This window comes from Bufo bufo, chromosome 3 (assembly GCF_905171765.1).
Source record: "Bufo bufo chromosome 3, aBufBuf1.1, whole genome shotgun sequence".
Taxonomy (NCBI): Eukaryota; Metazoa; Chordata; class Amphibia; order Anura; family Bufonidae; genus Bufo; species Bufo bufo.
The window spans coordinates 656,017,786-656,036,809 of NC_053391.1; the positions used below are offsets into that span (position 1 = coordinate 656,017,786).

At 49.5% G+C, this 19,024-nt stretch overlaps 1 protein-coding gene across 6 annotated transcripts in view; it reads right to left on the bottom strand.

Annotated features, from left to right (window-relative positions):
- Positions 1-1,182, bottom strand: part of YAP1 (Yes1 associated transcriptional regulator) — a 61,493-nt gene extending 60,311 nt beyond the window's left edge. For 2 of the 6 annotated variants that reach the window (XR_005777771.1, XM_040426295.1), the window contains exon 1: positions 536-1,181. Coding sequence is in view for 5 of the 6 variants with exons in the window: in XM_040426295.1 (XP_040282229.1) it covers positions 536-763 (228 nt within the window). In the remaining variant the exon portion in view is untranslated. Of the gene's footprint in view, positions 1-535 lie in introns of all 6 variants that reach the window. The other 4 variants (XM_040426293.1, XM_040426292.1, XM_040426294.1 and 1 more) reach the window with 3 other exon arrangements.
- Between the last annotated feature and the right edge of the window lie 17,842 nt (positions 1,183-19,024).

The following is a 19,024-nucleotide window of genomic DNA, read 5'->3' on the forward strand; positions in this document are numbered from 1 at the left end:
CTACCCCCTCTACCTACATTAATGCCCCAGTGCTGCCACTGCCCCCTCTACCCCCATTAATGCCCCCAGTGCTGCCCCTATGGGCACTGTACAGGAATGTCTCTGGAGCTGAGGCCTGGTGGGAGCTGCACATCTACAGGGACAGCAGAGTCTTCTGATCCTGACTGGTCCTTACAAAGCAGGGTTTACAGTGGGAAAGAGGATTGTGGGGGGCACAAAGTTATTACCCTTCCCCCACCTGACAGGTCAGCAAAGCACCTGGAGTGAGGGGAGGGAGAAAACAATGTTTCAATTAGTCGCAGTGTAACCCTGTACCCCGGGCAGTGCCATCCAAGCCCCCGGACACTCCTAGAACCCTAATTGGGCCCCAAGTACTGACTCCCGAAGCATCAGCAGATATCAGCGCCCCCTTAGGCTCTCGCACTCCATAGCACCCCTCAGTGGCTCCCACTCCCTCCCCTCGTCAGTACGGAGCCCCCCGTCACTCTACCCCCCCCTTTCCTCCCCCACCCCCAGTGCCCTTTAAATCCAGTACCTGCCGGGAATGGGACTTGGGCTCCGGCTGCTTGAAGAAGGAGTCCGGTAACTTCCTCATCCTCATGGGCAAGGTTTGGGGCACGTTGGCGGTTTTGGGGTTCATGACCGCATTGAAGAGCGCCTCCAGGTCCGTCTCCGAGTCGCCCCGCACATGAATGATCTGGTGCCCGGCCGGAGGAGGCTGCGGGGCGGACGAGGAGTTCTGCTGCGGGGCCCCGGTATCCATGGTTATGGGGGGGGTAAAGCCGGGGTAAGAGTAGGGGGGGGGGGGCCTCGGGGTGCTGCAGGAAGGGGGTGACGGGCTCCTGGGCGATCACAGTCCGCGGCTCCCGTTCATGTCACTCTGGCGTCCTAATCCGTCCGTGCAGGGGCTCGGCCACTAGATCCAGTCCCGTGGCCCCCTGTGTACCCGCCCGGCTCTCCGCGGCCGCAGCTCCCGCTCTGCTCCGACAACTAGAAAAACTTTCCTCACATCCCGCTGGGACCGCAAAACTTTTTTCCCTGGACACGTGATCAGCCACAGGCCACGCCCATGATATGGATAAGTCTCGGGCTGGAGGGGCGGAGACTCTGCGACGAACCACGCCCCCTCGCACTCCCGTATGGCTGCAGAAGTGTCAGTGACGGAGGTTGGCGGGGGCTCCCTGCGACTTCTAGTCCGCCCGCCACCCAGCTGCGACCTTTTCAACAAGCGTTGGGGTGGGGCCACCCTGCGACTATAGGAATGCAGGCAACGTTTTGCGACATTGTTGGGAAGAGTGTCGCTCCTGTAGGGGTCCATTTTTCATAGGGCAGAATGCCCTAGTATGGCCCTAGCAAGGCCGTCCCAAAGAATGGGGTCGGAGGTTTGATGCAACTGTGACCCCAGAATCCTAGGCCCCCTCAAGAAAAGAATCCACCCTTGCTGTTTTTTTTATTTTATTTGCGATACTGGGGTCTCAGCAAATGTGTGCGTGGCACTGCACCCCGATTCCGTTCCATGGCCGCCCTGCTACACTGCAATACTCAAGGCGCGCCAACAGATTGCCCTACCTTAAAAGTAGCGTCGTCCGGATTTTTTTTTGTGACAGCCAATGTCGCGTGACTTTACGTGTCGCCCCAGTCTAAGGCCTTATTCACATGTCCGTGATGAAATCTGTCACAGGATGGTCAGTGATGGATCCGTGTTTGGTCCGTACATCCGTTTTTTGCTCTCCGTGCGTCATCTGTGTTTCCCGGACACTGCAGAGCAGAAATTAAATTTTCAGAGCATCTCCTCTTAACGGTCCACGAAACACGGCATCCGTGTTGTGTCTGTGTTTTTTACAGGCCCATAGACTATAATGGGCGTGATAGATCCGTGAACACGGACAAAATAGAGCATGCTTGCGTACAGCTATTGAGTAGCAGTGGCGGCATGTCGACTGTCCGTTAACGAGACGTCACCAGGCGAGATGTGGCGATATTACTATTGCGCGACCGCTTAGCCCCAGCCTTACGACAACTTGCAGGACGCGACCGCATTCACTTTCATTAGTCATGTGGCCGTATCCCAGCAGGTTCGGATTTATATGGGTTATGTCATGTGACACGACGCCACCGCAGTGACAATCGCGGTGGTATTTCAATAATACAAAAGCCGTCCTGCAGTGTCACAGTGTAAGGCCTCTTGCACACGAACGTGTGCGCCCCGTGGTCGTGCTGCGGGCCGCAATGCACAAACACCGTCCGCGGGGCAGCCGCAGCGGATCACGGACCCATTCACTTTAATGGGTCCGCGATCCGGCCGTTCCACAAAAAGATAGGACACGTTCTATCTTTTTGCGGAAAGGAAGTACGGGACGAAACCCCATGGAAGCACTCCGTAGTGCTCCCGTAGGGTTCCGTTCCATGCTTCCGTTCTGCATCTCCGGATTTGCGGACCCATTCAAGTGAATGGGTCCGCATCCGTGATGCGGAATGCCCACGGAACAGCGCCCGTATATTGCGGATCCGCTAATGCGGTCCGCAATATGGCCACGGAGCGCACACGTTTGTGTGCAAGAGGCCTAAATGTGTCAAGAAAGAGGGTGGTCCTAGGCGGAGAGCTCCCTTAATAGCCGTGGACAGATTCAGGAGAACTTTTGAGCTTATTGATTGAAATCTCTGTGCTTTCTACACTTTAGGAGTCCAGTGGGCGGGGCCTTCTCAGTGATTGACAGTCTTCCTTGTATAACTACATGCAGAAAACACTGATAGGACCGCCCACTGGACTCCTAAACATAGAAAGTAGGATATAAACTATATATCAATCTGCTCAGCTCCTCCTGCGCTATAACATGCTGCGTGATAGGACTGCCACCCTTCCAAAAATGAAGGGTCCGCGGATGTACACTGCTGAGTGGGCGCGCTTGGCTGTCTAAATATCTCCCATAGATGCGTGGTCCAATCTAGTGGCTAGATGGTGGATGCTAAATCTTTGCCAGTAGAGTACCCCTTTAAGCTTTTCTGTAGAGTATGTATGTAAGGCCTCTTGCACACGAACGTATTTTCTTTCCGTTTCTTTTTGTGAAACCATTCACTTCAATGGGTCAGCGAAAAAAAAAAAAAGGAAGGTACTCCGTGTGCATTCCGTTTCGGTATGTCCGTTCCGCAAAAAAATAGAAACATGTCCTATTATTGTCCGCATTACGGACAAGGATTGTATTGTTCTATGAAGGGCCAGCTGTTCTGTTACGCAAAATACAGAATGCACGCGGATGTCATTCGTCTTTTACATACGGTCGTGTGCAAGAGGCCTAAGGAGCAGGATATTATTGGACTTGGACTGGCCTTGCCCAATAGATAGAGGTCTGCCATCACGGGAGAGTCGGGAGCAGTGTCGGACTGGGGTGCCTAGGGCCCACCAGTAAAATGTATTTTGGGGTCCACCGTACGGATACCTTCAAATATAATAAATAATCAAACACGTTTTTAATATGAACCTAGGCTGGTGGAGGTGCTGTACACAGTATATGTATACAGTGCAGTAAGTTTAATGTGTCATGTGCCACTTGTGCGGGGGGTGGGAGACTAGGGGCCCACCGGGGGATTCCCCTGTGCCCCAGTGGGCTGGTCGGGAGGCCATGCTACACCTTAGATGGTCTTCTGATCCCATCGAAATTGGTGGGTTGGGACTGGCTCATACACGCCTAGCTTTAAAGGGGTTGTCCAGGAATTAGTACATTTTTGCCTAATGCTCGCAGCCTGCCTCAGTAAGCGGAAGATTCGTAGTTCCCGCCGCCCCAGGCCTCTGTGACGGCACCTCTGTGTCCATCTTCCGGTCCCTGGCTTCTTTTGTTCCTGCACAGTATGGACATGGTCACATGCTCCACCACAGCCAATGACTGGCCTCAATGATGATGTGCCACTTTGGGTAGGATGGACACAGTGAAGCCATCGAGATAGACTGGAGGGGCGGGGGAGCCGGTAAGTGGGTCCATCTTCCAGGTCCCCACCCCCCGCTGAAGCTAGTCATTGGCTGCAGCGGAGCATGTGACCATGTCCGCGCTGCACCCGAACAGCATGGGTCCGCATCCGATCCTCAAAACTGCAGAACGGGTGCGGAACAGGAAAAATCTGTTAGTGTGAAGGGGCCCGACATTAATATAACAAAAAGATTAAATACAATAATGTGTTTAAATTATGCAAAGCACAAAAGGGGGAAATTTATCAAAACTGGTGTAAAGCAGAACTGCCTTAGGCTACTTTCACACTCGCGCTTGGTGCGGACCCGTCATGGACGGATCCGTTCAGATAATACAACCGTCTGCATCCGTTCAGAACGGATCCATTTGTATTATCTGTAACATAGCCAAGACAGATCCGTCATGAACACCATTGAAAGTCAATGGCGGGGCGGATCCGTTTTCTATTGTGTCCGTTTGCCTCTGTATCGTCAGGCGGACACCAAAACGCTGCAGGCCGCCTCCAGAGCGGAATGGAGACTGAACGGAGGCAAACTGATGCATTCTGAGCGGATCCTTATCCATTCAGAATGTATTAGGACAAAACTGATCCGTTTTGGACCGCGTGTGAGAGCCCTGAACGGATCTCAGAAACAGAAAGCCAAAACGCCAGTGTGAAAGTAGCCTTAGTCGCCCCTAGCAACCAATCAGATTCCACCTTTCATTTTCCAAAGGAGCTGTGAAAAATGAAAGGTGGAATCTGATTGGTTGCTATGGGCTCCTTTACACCAGTTTTATAAATCTCCCCCAAGGTGTTTTTTCTTTAACCGCCTAACGCAGGATCGCGTTCCGGAGGCGGCAGCTGCAGGCAGAGTCACGCATCTATGCGCCATCTCGCGAGACGCGAGATTTCCTGTGAAATGGCCATGTGACCGATGAATGTGACTCCCGGCTCCTGTGGCCTCTTCCTAGTAACGTTGCGTTCATCGGTTACATGGCCGTTCAAGTGAATGGGCCCAGACTGCAATACCATCCACAGCCACTATACAATGTAAGGCGCTGTGCTCGGTGAGCTGTAAGGAGACTGCGGCCTTATCAAACAGCTGATTAGCAGGGGTGCTGGTTGTCGGTCCACTAACCGATCAGATATGGGCCATCAATATCGAACTCCCAGAAAACCTCTTTCATTTTGTGTAATCAGGGACCCGTCAGATATAAGACATAGGACATAAAAGCAAGTAAAAATAAGGGTATTTTTACAGGGGGCAATAATTGGGAGCAAAATGCTTGTTGGCAGATCCAGTTTTTAATCCGAGCAATTAAAAGCTTGTTGGTTGGCAAACGGGTGTGCAGCCCAAATAATGTGAAGACATGAGAGAGGAAGGATTGTTCATCCCCCATGCACTTACCTTCCATCTATGTCAAGGCCTTATAAACAAGCACCAATCAACTGTCTGTAAACGGCAATTGGCGCTCGTTATAGCCGGTAATCAGGCCCCGAAAAAGGACCCTGAGATTATTCCCTCCTCGATTCCTCCCAGGAAAGCCTTTGTGAAGGGGCAGGGGGATAACATGACAGTCAGGCCGCATTATGAACTTGAAACCAGATGGTGGACAGGAGATGTGGGACAGTGGACTGTATGGGGCTCAGATAGTCCTTATTGAACAGGGCGGCATCTCAGTTCATTTTTATAATAAAGTTGTTTTGTTGATAGGAACCTGTTCTGCGGTCGCCCTGTGTGGTCACTGATAATATTTGCCAGTTCCTTTACAATGTGTTCACTATAAGCAGAGGTTTATTATCTGGACCTTGGTCTCCATACAGTCCATCCACATTACTGCGCGTCACTACATACAGTCCATCCACATTACTGCGCGTCACTACATACAGTCCATCCACATTACTGCGCGTCACTACATACAGTCCATCCACATTACTGCGCGTCACTACATACAGTCCATCCACATTACTGCACGTCACTACATACAGTCCATCCACATTACTGTGCGTCACTACATACAGTCCATCCACATTACTGCGCGTCACTACATACAGTCCATCCACATTACTGCGCGTCACTACATACAGTCCATCCACATTACTGCGCGTCACTACATACAGTCCACCCACATTACTGCGTGTTACTACATACAGTCCATCCACATTACTGGGCATCACTACATACAGTCCATCCACATTACAGCGCATCACTACATACAGTCCATCCACATTACTGCGCGTCACTACATACAGTCCATCCACATTACTGCGCGTCACTACATACAGTCCATCCACATTACTGCGCGTCACTACATACAGTCCATCCACATTACTGCGCGTCACTACATACAGTCCATCCACATTACTGCGCGTCACTACATACAGTCCATCCACATTACTGCGCGTCACTACATACAGTCCATCCACATTACTGCGCGTCACTACATACAGTCCATGCACAATACTGCGCGTCACTACATACAGTCCATCCACATTACTGCGCGTCACTACATACAGTCCATGCACAATACTGCGCGTCACTACATACAGTCCATCCACATTACTGCGCGTCACTACATACAGTCCACCCACATTACTGCGTGTCACTACATACAGTCCATCCACATTACTGCGCGTCACTACATACAGTCCATCCACATTACTGCGCGTCACTACATACAGTCCATCCACATTACTGCGCGTCACTACATACAGTCCATGCACATTACTGCGTGTCACTACATACAGTCTATCCACATTACTGCGCGTCACTACATACAGTCCACCCACATTACTGCGTGTCACTACATACAGTCTATCCACATTACTGCGCGTCACTACATACAGTCCATCCACATCACTGTGTGTCGCTACATACAGTCCATCCACATTACTGCGCGTCACTACATACAGTCCATCCACATTACTGCGTGTCACTACATACAGTCCATCCACATCACTGCGTGTCACTACATACAGTCCATCCACATTACTGCGCGTCACTACATACAGTCCATGCACAATACTGCGCGTCACTACATACAGTCCATCCACATTACTGCGCGTCACTACATACAGTCCACCCACATTACTGCGTGTCACTACATACAGTCCATGCACAATACTGCGCGGCACTACATACAGTCCATCCACATTACTGCGCGTCACTACATACAGTCCATCCACATTACTGCGCGTCACTACATACAGTCCATCCACATTACTGCGCGTCACTACATACAGTCCATCCACATTACTGCGCGTCACTACATACAGTCCATCCACATTACTGCGCGTCACTACATACAGTCCACCCACATTACTGCGTGTCACTACATACAGTCCATGCACAATACTGCGCGTCACTACATACAGTCCATCCACATTACTGCGTGTCACTACATACAGTCCATCCACATTACTGCGCGTCACTACATACAGTCCACCCACATTACTGCGTGTCACTACATACAGTCTATCCACATTACTGCGCGTCACTACATACAGTCCATGCACATTACTGCGCGTCACTACATACAGTCCATCCACATTACTGCGTGTCGCTACATACAGTCCATCCACATTACTGAGTGTCACTACATACAGTCCATCCACATTACTGCGTGTCACTACATACAGTCCATGCACAATACTGCGCGTCACTACATACAGTCCATCCACATTACTGCGCGTCACTACATACAGTCCATGCACATTACTGCGCGTCACTACATACAGTCCACCCACATTACTGCGCGTCACTACATACAGTCCACCCACATTACTGCGCGTCACTACATACAGTCCATGCACATTACTGCGCGTCACTACATACAGTCCATCCACATTACTGCGCGTCACTACATACAGTCCACCCACATTACTGCGCGTCACTACATACAGTCCATCCACATTACTGCGCGTCACTACATACAGTCCATCCACATTACAGCGCGTCACTACATACAGTCCATCCACATTACTGCGCGTCACTACATACAGTCCATCCACATTACTGCGCGTCACTACATACAGTCCACCCACATTACTGCGTGTTACTACATACAGTCCATCCACATTACTGGGCGTCACTACATACAGTCCATCCACATTACAGCGCGTCACTACATACAGTCCATCCACATTACTGCGCGTCACTACATACAGTCCATCCACATTACTGCGCGTCACTACATACAGTCCATCCACATTACTGCGCGTCACTACATACAGTCCATCCACATTACTGCGCGTCACTACATACAGTCCATCCACATTACTGCGCGTCACTACATACAGTCCATCCACATTACTGCGCGTCACTACATACAGTCCATGCACAATACTGCGCGTCACTACATACAGTCCATCCACATTACTGCGCGTCACTACATACAGTCCATGCACAATACTGCGCGTCACTACATACAGTCCATCCACATTACTGCGCGTCACTACATACAGTCCACCCACATTACTGCGTGTCACTACATACAGTCCATGCACAATACTGCGCGGCACTACATACAGTCCATCCACATTACTGCGCGTCACTACATACAGTCCATCCACATTACTGCGCGTCACTACATACAGTCCACCCACATTACTGCGTGTCACTACATACAGTCCATCCACATTACTGCGCGTCACTACATACAGTCCATCCACATTACTGCGCGTCACTACATACAGTCCATCCACATTACTGCGCGTCACTACATACAGTCCATGCACATTACTGCGTGTCACTACATACAGTCTATCCACATTACTGCGCGTCACTACATACAGTCCATCCACATTACTGCGTGTCACTACATACAGTCCATCCACATTACTGCGCGTCACTACATACAGTCCACCCACATTACTGCGTGTCACTACATACAGTCTATCCACATTACTGCGCGTCACTACATACAGTCCATGCACATTACTGCGCGTCACTACATACAGTCCATCCACATTACTGCGTGTCGCTACATACAGTCCATCCACATTACTGAGTGTCACTACATACAGTCCATCCACATTACTGCGTGTCACTACATACAGTCCATGCACAATACTGCGCGTCACTACATACAGTCCATCCACATTACTGCGCGTCACTACATACAGTCCATGCACATTACTGCGCGTCACTACATACAGTCCACCCACATTACTGCGCGTCACTACATACAGTCCACCCACATTACTGCGCGTCACTACATACAGTCCATGCACATTACTGCGCGTCACTACATACAGTCCATCCACATTACTGCGCGTCACTACATACAGTCCACCCACATTACTGCGCGTCACTACATACAGTCCATCCACATTACTGCGCGTCACTACATACAGTACATCCACATTACTGCGTATCACTACATACAGTCCATGCACAATACTGCATGTCGCTACATACAGCCCATCCACATTACAGCACGTCACTACATACAGTCCATGCACAATACTGCGCGTCACTACATACAGTCCATGCACATTACTGCGCGTCACTACATACAGTCCATGCACAATACTGCGTGTCACTATATACAGTCCATCCACATTACTGCGCGTCACTACATACAGTCCATGCACATTACTGCGCGTCGCTACATACAGTCCATCCACATTACTGCGCGTCACTACATACAGTCCATCCACATTACTGCGCGTCACTACATACAGTCCATGCACATTACTGCATGTCGCTACATACAGCCCATCCACATTACTGCGCGTCACTACATACAGTCCACCCACATTACTGCGCGTCACTACATACAGTCCATCCACATTTCTGCGCGTCACTACATACAGTCCATCCACATTACTGCGCGTCACTACATACAGTCCATCCACATTACTGCGCGTCACTACATACAGTCCATGCACAATACTGCGCGTCACTACATACAGTCCATCCACATTACTGCGCGTCACTACATACAGTCCATGCACATTACTGCGTGTCACTACATACAGTCCATGCACAATACTGCGTGTCACTATATACAGTCCATCCACATTACTGCGCGTCACTACATACAGTCCATCCACATTACTGCGCGTCACTACATACAGTCCATGCACATTACTGCATGTCGCTACATACAGCCCATCCACATTACTGCGTGTCGCTACATACAGTCCACGTACATTACTGCGCGTTACTACATACAGTCCATCCCCATTACTGCGTGTTACTACATACAGTCCATCCACATTACTGCGTGTCACTACATACAGTCCATCCACATTACTGCGTGTTACTACATACAGTCCACGTACATTACTGCGTGTCACTACATACAGTCCATCCACATTACTGCGCGTCACTACATACAGTCCACCCACATTACTGCGCGTCACTACATACAGTCCACCCACATTACTGCGCGTCACTACATACAGTCCATGCACATTACTGCGCGTCACTACATACAGTCCATCCACATTACTGCGCGTCACTACATACAGTCCACCCACATTACTGCGCGTCACTACATACAGTCCATCCACATTACTGCGCGTCACTACATACAGTACATCCACATTACTGCGTATCACTACATACAGTCCATGCACAATACTGCATGTCGCTACATACAGCCCATCCACATTACAGCACGTCACTACATACAGTCCATGCACAATACTGCGCGTCACTACATACAGTCCATGCACATTACTGCGCGTCACTACATACAGTCCATGCACAATACTGCGTGTCACTATATACAGTCCATCCACATTACTGCGCGTCACTACATACAGTCCATGCACATTACTGCATGTCGCTACATACAGCCCATCCACATTACTGCGCGTCACTACATACAGTCCATCCACATTACTGCGCGTCACTACATACAGTCCATCCACATTACTGCGCGTCACTACATACAGTCCATGCACATTACTGCATGTCGCTACATACAGCCCATCCACATTACTGCGCGTCACTACATACAGTCCACCCACATTACTGCGCGTCACTACATACAGTCCATCCACATTTCTGCGCGTCACTACATACAGTCCATCCACATTACTGCGCGTCACTACATACAGTCCATCCACATTACTGCGCGTCACTACATACAGTCCATGCACAATACTGCGCGTCACTACATACAGTCCATCCACATTACTGCGCGTCACTACATACAGTCCATGCACATTACTGCGTGTCACTACATACAGTCCATGCACAATACTGCGTGTCACTATATACAGTCCATCCACATTACTGCGCGTCACTACATACAGTCCATCCACATTACTGCGCGTCACTACATACAGTCCATGCACATTACTGCATGTCGCTACATACAGCCCATCCACATTACTGCGTGTCGCTACATACAGTCCACGTACATTACTGCGCGTTACTACATACAGTCCATCCCCATTACTGCGTGTTACTACATACAGTCCATCCACATTACTGCGTGTCACTACATACAGTCCATCCACATTACTGCGTGTTACTACATACAGTCCACGTACATTACTGCGTGTCACTACATACAGTCCATCCACATTACTGCGTGTCACTACATACAGTCCATCCACATTACTGCGCGTCGCTGCATATGCAGTACGCAGCCCTGCAGGGTGAGCGAATGTGAGATCACAGGGGTATTTAACAAACCGAGGGTTGCTCTTGGTACTCACAGTTTTTATATACCCTGGGCAGGCGTACAGCAGTGATGGAGAGGCTGGCACATGGATCCTCTGGGGCACTCTCTGTGTATAGGGACCAGGCCAGGTGGTAGGTGAGGTGCCCTGGGTGTTGTAGGTTTAGTGTGCCTGTGGCAAGATCCCTTAAAGTTCGTGACGCCAGTGCCGGTAACGGTGGCACACCGATTTGTTGTAGGAATAATTGAGGTACACACAGTTGCAATGAACCAGAACTTCTTTTTACTGGACAGTCCAACTATATACAGTCTTCAGTTAGTTCCACATGTAAAAGGTTGGTAACAGGCAGGCTTCATATAAATGGCAGGCAAAGTCTTTGCAAGATACTCAGAGGGAATAACACTTACAGATCAGGCTGCGCTTTCCTCTGAATCCTGTCTGTCTTTCTCCAAGGCCCGTATGCCCTATAGCTGGCTTTATCCTTGGGTAGGGAAAACTTCCTCTGTTATAAATCCTCTTGCTGTAAATATCCTTCTGCCCTTCAGCTTTCTACTTGGCTGGAATACAGTGGCTCTGCTCTGTACTTTTTAAGGTGCTAGATATCTTCAGGAGGCAAACCCTTCTCCTGGAGGCAAGCTAGGAGCCTGGGCTATCTAGCTGCATGTCAGAAGCTGCTCCTGAGCTACTCTCTGGCTAAGGTGCACACTTGGCTTCTGAACATTCAACTCTCCTCCCTGAACAGGACCTGACAATATATACTAGGGGGTTCCCTAGCTCCCTCTACTGCCTAGGAGGAGGAACTACACCCCTAACAGGCCTGGTACACAGGAGATAATATAACAATATACATTAAAATGCAAGATAAAATACCATAACCATGTTCCACAGGAGGTGGAGAACAACGTGACCCAATTGACCCTTGTGTAGTGCCCACCCTTACGTAGTGGGACACTACATACCTCGTTGCTTTGAAGTTGCCCGTCCTCAGCGCAAGACAGGGGGCCCACCCAGCTGGACACTGTGACCTGAAAGACAAAAATGCAAAGCAGGCACATACATCTACATTTGCAATGAAAATATCAGGCAGCTCCGCTGGCAAAGGAACAAGTGTAGGTGAAAAGGGGCGTTGTTCTCTTCATGCAGGATAGAACAGGGAACAGGGGTGCTGACCTGGCACAGCGTATCAGGAATAACCAGGATAGTCCATAATAATAAAATACAATAGTCCCATAAAACAGCATCTCAGAGGCCCACAAGCACCGTGGTCATCTCTGGGCACAGTTCTTGAATTAAGATTGCACATAAAAGTCACAGCACAGAACGCTACATTTTCAGGGATACCTTCCCCTGGCAAGTCCTGGTAGATAAAAAGTAGTGTTGTAATGTCCCTATTCAACCTGAAAAGGGGGTTAAAAAGGGTAAGGTGCAAAACAGCAGGCACAACTTGGAATGGCACTTAAAGTAGGCAGGAAGTCCTGGAAAACAGCATGGCAAAAGCGCTATTGGTATACTCAGTGGCCTTTCAACTACCACTGGGCCGTGGGTAACTGGCACCAGCTCATGGTGCCAAAACATAGGACTCCTGTCCTGAAACAGTTAAACTCACTGTAAGGGTCCCTCAGCAATCATGGCCTAGCAGGCCTACTCACAGGTATGTATCCAGTTCATACTGGTCATCAGATGTGGTGCATCCTGGCTCCGCTCTAAGTCTCCCTGGAACAGGGATCCACGCTTGGCTGGGCCCACAAGATGGTATTAGCAGGCAACTGTAGAATAAATGGGCCTGTCACTGGTATAGGCTCTGCAAGCCTGGGGGTTAAAGCTGCAGGAGGCTCCATGGGTCTGGGTGGCGCCGGCTTTATGCGACGGACCCGACTCCTGGTATAGCAAAGTTTCTCGGGTACAGCAATGGTGGGCACAGCGATGGTGGTCGCCGAACTGGTGGCGACGGGATCTTTTACTGCAGGCCCGGGGACATCAGAGCTCTTAGAGGAATCGCTATTGTCCTGTGGTATTAGTGCCACTCTGGACACAGCAATTTGGCGCAGGCCATGAAGATGGATTTCTAGCCTGGCGATCTGATCCTCCAGTCTCTCAGGTGATGCTCCGCTGCAGGGATACGGTACTGTCGCAGCAGGCTTAGGTGCGGGGTCGCAACTCTTTCCTCGTCGCAGGGCATCAAGGGTCTCATGGAATGTCTGCATGTTTTCCATCTCCGCTTGTGTCTTCTCCCTGCGGGGCAATTCAGGTGAGGGAAAAGGACTCACCCGTTTCTACAGCACTGTAGGCTGCCAGAAGATATTGGGGCCGGTGAAGGAACCCCTCTCCTGGTACGTATTGTGAGCAGGTTCCACCAGGCTCTCTTGCTCACATTCCGGACTGGTGGGCTCCTCAGGCTCTTCCCAATCCTCTGGTCCCGGCTTGGGACAGGCTACTGCTGTGGCATACGGACCTCTCAGGCCCTCAGCGGGGGTGAACTCCACTTTTTCTCCTTCGCGGAGGTTGTGCAAACGTTCGGGTAGGTAGCTGCGTTTTACAGACCTCCGATTCACAAAAAGGTCTCGGCCTGTGGAGTAGTCTCTCTCCAGATGGGGCTGAGTATTCGAGTGGCGCTCGTACACCGTCTTTGCGAGTTCCTCGAAGTAAAAAAAAATTCTGGTCGTCTTTTGTATTGCCGTGGCGCGTATCTCGGCCATCAACAAGGGCCATTGCGCAGAGGGCTTTATAAATCCATTACGCAAGCCAAGGCACGGCTCGGGCTGCGACTGCGGTGGGAAGCAGGGTGGCCTCTCCAGTCCCGGAGTATAGGCAGGCGGTGCTTCTCTCTCTTCCATCATTGTAGGCTCTGGGGTCTTGCTTACTGGTAAGGCCTTTCCGGCTGGAGACTCTCCCCTCTGCAACATGCTCGATCCCTTTTCTGCACACAACTGGGCGGCACCCAGTACCTCACACAAGACCTCCCACTGCTTCGGGAGGCCGCCCCCTAGGTACTCCAACATGGGGAGGCGGAGTCCATCTTGGCAGACATGCAAATTAAAGGCGTGGCGCGAAAATACAGTCCTTCCCGCTTTTTCAGCAGAAGGCGCCAAATTCTTCCCGCAAATACAATACAGAGATGGCGCAGCAATAATTCAGTCAGCTTAGGCGGCCATCTTTAAGCATAAGGCTGTCAATTCACTGACAGCAAGCGGTGACTTAGGAAGCAGCAAACAGTCCACAATATACAGTTTTCACACCGCGATTTTTCACAGTTCTTTGGCCCAACAATTTTCAAATAAACAAATAGGGCATTTATCACTTTATAGGCAATAATGGCACACAGTTCAGATTTCACTATGGCGTAGGAATAATAGCATCCTGCTCGTGACGCCAAAATATGCAGTACGCAGCCCTGCAGGGTGAGCGAATGTGAGGTCACAGGGGTAGTTAACAAACCGAGGGTTGCTCTTGGTACTCACAGTTTTTATATACCCTGGGCAGGCGTACAGCAGTGATGGAGAGGCTGGCACATGGATCCTCTGGGGCACTCTCTGTGTATAGGGACCCGGCCAGGTGGTAGGTGAGGTGCCCTGGGTGTTGTAAGTTTAGTGTGCCCGTGGCAAGATCCCTTATAGTTCGTGATGCCAGTGCCGGTAACGGTGGCACACCGATTTGTTGTAGGAATAATTGAGGTACACAAAGTTGTAGTGAACCAGAACTTCTTTTTACTGGACAGTCCAACTATATACAGTCTTCAGTTAGTTCCACATGTAAAATGTTGGTAACAGGCAGGCTTCATATAAATGGCAGGCAAAGTGTCACCGCCAGCTCTCTGAGAAGCTCTGGCAAACGTTCTTCTGTACCTCTTGCATGATGTTCTTTGTTTTGGTTTCACTTTGTCATCTCTTTTCCTTCTCCCAGCTGTCATCTATTTACACTGATTGCCTCCCTTTATATTCCCTCCTATACTGCCTCACTTTGCGGTTTATATTACTTCCTGGATTGTGTTCACTGCTAGAGGCTGCAACTGCTGGTTCCTCAGATAAGTCTTTTCCTTTATTTGTGTTTCCGTGCTGGCTTGATTCTAGGTGACCCTGACTCCCTCCGTATTAAGTGGAGGGAGCTGGTGGTCGTGTCCCCTCACTATTATAGGGTTTTCAGGTGTCACACAGTCTAGGTACGAGGGCATGCAATTATCTATCATAAAGATCTTTGCATGGGCAGAGCAGTCAGGGAGAGCTCTAGGGGTTTTATAGGGCTCACCCATATGTTCCTTAGTTTGGGATCAAGTCAGTCGGATGTTTATTTATAACTTCCAGTTTTCTGCAACACCATCCGTGACATTATAAACCGCCAAAACCGTCTTAAGCATGGATCCGGTTTCAGCCTTGATTGACCGCATTCGTCTTTCACTGGAGGTAGCAGATCTCCGTAAAACTGTGTCTCAGTTCCAGGTGACCGGTTCTGCTTGCGTTCATGGAGTTTGTTCCAAGCCTAATATCTCGCTTCTGGATACGTTCTCCGGGGGTAGTGAGAATTTTGTTCGTTTTAGAGAGGCTTGCAAACTCCATTTTCGCCTACTTCCCCATTCCTCTGGTGATGAGGAGCAGAGGGTGGGGATCATCATCTCGCTGCTCAGGGATAATGCTCAGTCTTGGGCCTTTTCGCTGCCGGTGGGGGCACGGCCCCTCTGATCGGTGGATGAATTTTTTGTAGCCCTGGGGCAGATCTATGATGACCCGGATCGTATTGCTCTGGCTGAATCTAAACGGCGTCTTTTTTGCCAGGGTAGAGAGATATATTGTTCGCAGAGATATATTGTTCAGAATTTCGGAGATGGATAGCTGATACTGGTTGGAATGATGCTGCACTCTGAAGTCAATTTTGCCATGGTCTTTCGGAGGGATTAAAAGATGCATTTGCCTTTCATGAGAGACCTGCCTCGTTGGAGTCTGCCATGTCTCGAGCTGTTCGTATTGACAGGCGTCTTAGAGAGAGAGGAGAGATCACTCCTTCCTGTCATATTCAGTCCAAGGACAGTGGGGCGGTCTCATTCAGTGCACAGGGGATTCTCTCAATCCCCTCTGAGCAGGAGGCCATGCAGCTGGGTTTGCTTGCCTCTGATAGTAGAGGATTCAGCTCTCAGAGGAGGGTTTGTTTATATTGTGGAGGTATAAATCATTTGGCAAATGTTTGCCCCTCTAGGAGATTCAGGGAGTTTTCTGAGGGTAATAAACAAACAAAAAAAAACTCTAAAAACTTTCCATCTGTTACTATTGGCAAGGTTGATGCGGAAATTGAAGGTTTGCCGTTTGCTTGTAGTTCCCGTTTTGTCCTACCTGCCAGGGTGGCGCTAGATAGCAAGAACATTGTTTGTGAGATTTTTGTAGATAGTGGAGCAGCTGTCAATCTCATTGATAATCAATTTGCTATAACACATGGTTTCCAGGTATGCACTTTGGGAAAGGATATACCTGTTTTTGCTATCGATTCTGCTCCACTTTCTCAAAAATCGTTAAAGGGCATAGTTCACAATATCCGTTTGACTGTGAGTGATGCTCATGTTGAGGATATGTCATGTTTTGTCCTAAGCGGATTACCTACTCCTCTAGTATTGGGGCTACCCTGGCTCACTAAACATAACCCCACCATTGATTGGCAAGCAAGGCAAATAAATGGTTGGAGTGAGTTTTGCAGAGAGAATTGCCTCACGGCGTCTCTTTCAGAGGTTTCTACCAAGACTGTACCATCTTTTCTCTCTGAATTTTCGTATTTGTTTTCAGAGAGTGGTGTCCAGGAGTTGCCCCCTCACCGGGAGTACGATTGCCCTATTAATCTCATCCCAGGCGCCAAGCTGCCAAAATCACATTTATACAATCTCTCTAAACCTGAAAGGGTCGCTATGCGTACTTATATCTCTGAGAGCCTGACAAAGGGACACATCCGACCCTCGAAGTCACCGGTTGCCGCTGTTTTTTTTTTTGTTAAGAAAAAAGATGGTTCTTTAAGACCTTGTCTGGATTTCAGGGAGCTGAACTGTATCACAATTCGTGACCCTTATCTGCTTCCTCTGATCCCGAACCTGTTTAACCAGATTGTTGGGGCTAAAGTTTTTTCTAAGTTGGATTTAAGAGGGGCATACAACCTAGTCAGGGTCAGGGAAGGGGACGAATGGAAAACGGCCTTCAATACCCCTGAGGGCCATTTCGAGAATTTGGTCATGCCCTTTGGTTTGATGAATGCTCCGGCCGTCTTCCAACATTTTGTGAACAGCTTTTTTTTATCATTTAATGGGGAAATTTGTACTGGTGTATCTAGATGACATTTTGATTTTTTTCTCCTGATTTCAAAACTCATAGGGACAACCTACGTCAGGTCTTGCTCGTCCTGCGGGATAATAAATTGTACGCTAAACTGGAAAAATGTGTGTTTGCGGTTCCAGAAATTCAATTTCTGGGTTTTCTTCTCTCCACTTCTGGTTTTCGCATGGACCCTGAGAAGGTCCGCGCTGTGCTTGATTGGGAGCTTCCTGCGAATCAGAAGGCGCTGATGCGGTTTTTGGGTTTTGCCAATTATTACAGGAAGTTCATTTTGAATTATTCCTCTGTTGTTAAGCCACTCACTGATTTGACTAAAAAGGGGGTAGATTTTTCCTCCTGGTCGGTAGATGCGCTTAAGGCCTTTTCTAGTATCAAAGAGAGTTTTGCTTCCGCTCCCATCTTGGTACAACCTGATGTCTCTCTGCCTTTCATTGTTGAGGTGGATGCTTCTGAGGTGGGTGTGGGTGCGGTCTTATCTCAGGGACCCTCTCCTGCCAAATAGCGACCGTGTGCCTTTTTCTCAAGGAAACTCTCCTCCGCAGAGAGAAATTACGATGTGGGAGATAGGGAGTTGTTGGCCATCAAATTAGCTTTTGAGGAATGGCGCCATTGGCTAGAGGGAGCCAGACACCCTATTACCGTGTTTACCGACCATAAGAATCTGGCCTACTTGGAATCAGCCAAGCGTCTGAACCCGAGACAGGCCAGATGGTCTTTATTCTTATTTAGGTTTCATTTTGTTGTCACGTTCCGCCCTGGGGTTAAAAATGTGAAGGCTGATGCCCTGTCACGTTGTTTTCCGGGAGGGGGGAACTTTGAAGACCCGGGTCCCATTTTGGCTGAAGGGGTGGTCGTCTCTGCTCTTTATCCTGATTTGGAGGCAGAGGTTCAGGCAGCTCAGGCAGAGGCTCCTGATCTTTGTCCTCCTGGGAGGTTGTTTGTGCCTCTCGCTTTACGACACAAGGTTTTTAAGGAGCACCACGATACTGTCCTTGCTGGGCACCCGGGAGATTAGAGCCACAGTGGATCTCATTGCTCGGAGATTCTGGTGGCCGGCTCTTCGTAAGACGGTTGAGGGTTTTGTGGCAGCCTGCGAGACCTGCGCTCGTGCCAAGGTCCCTCATTCATGGCCATCGGGTTCT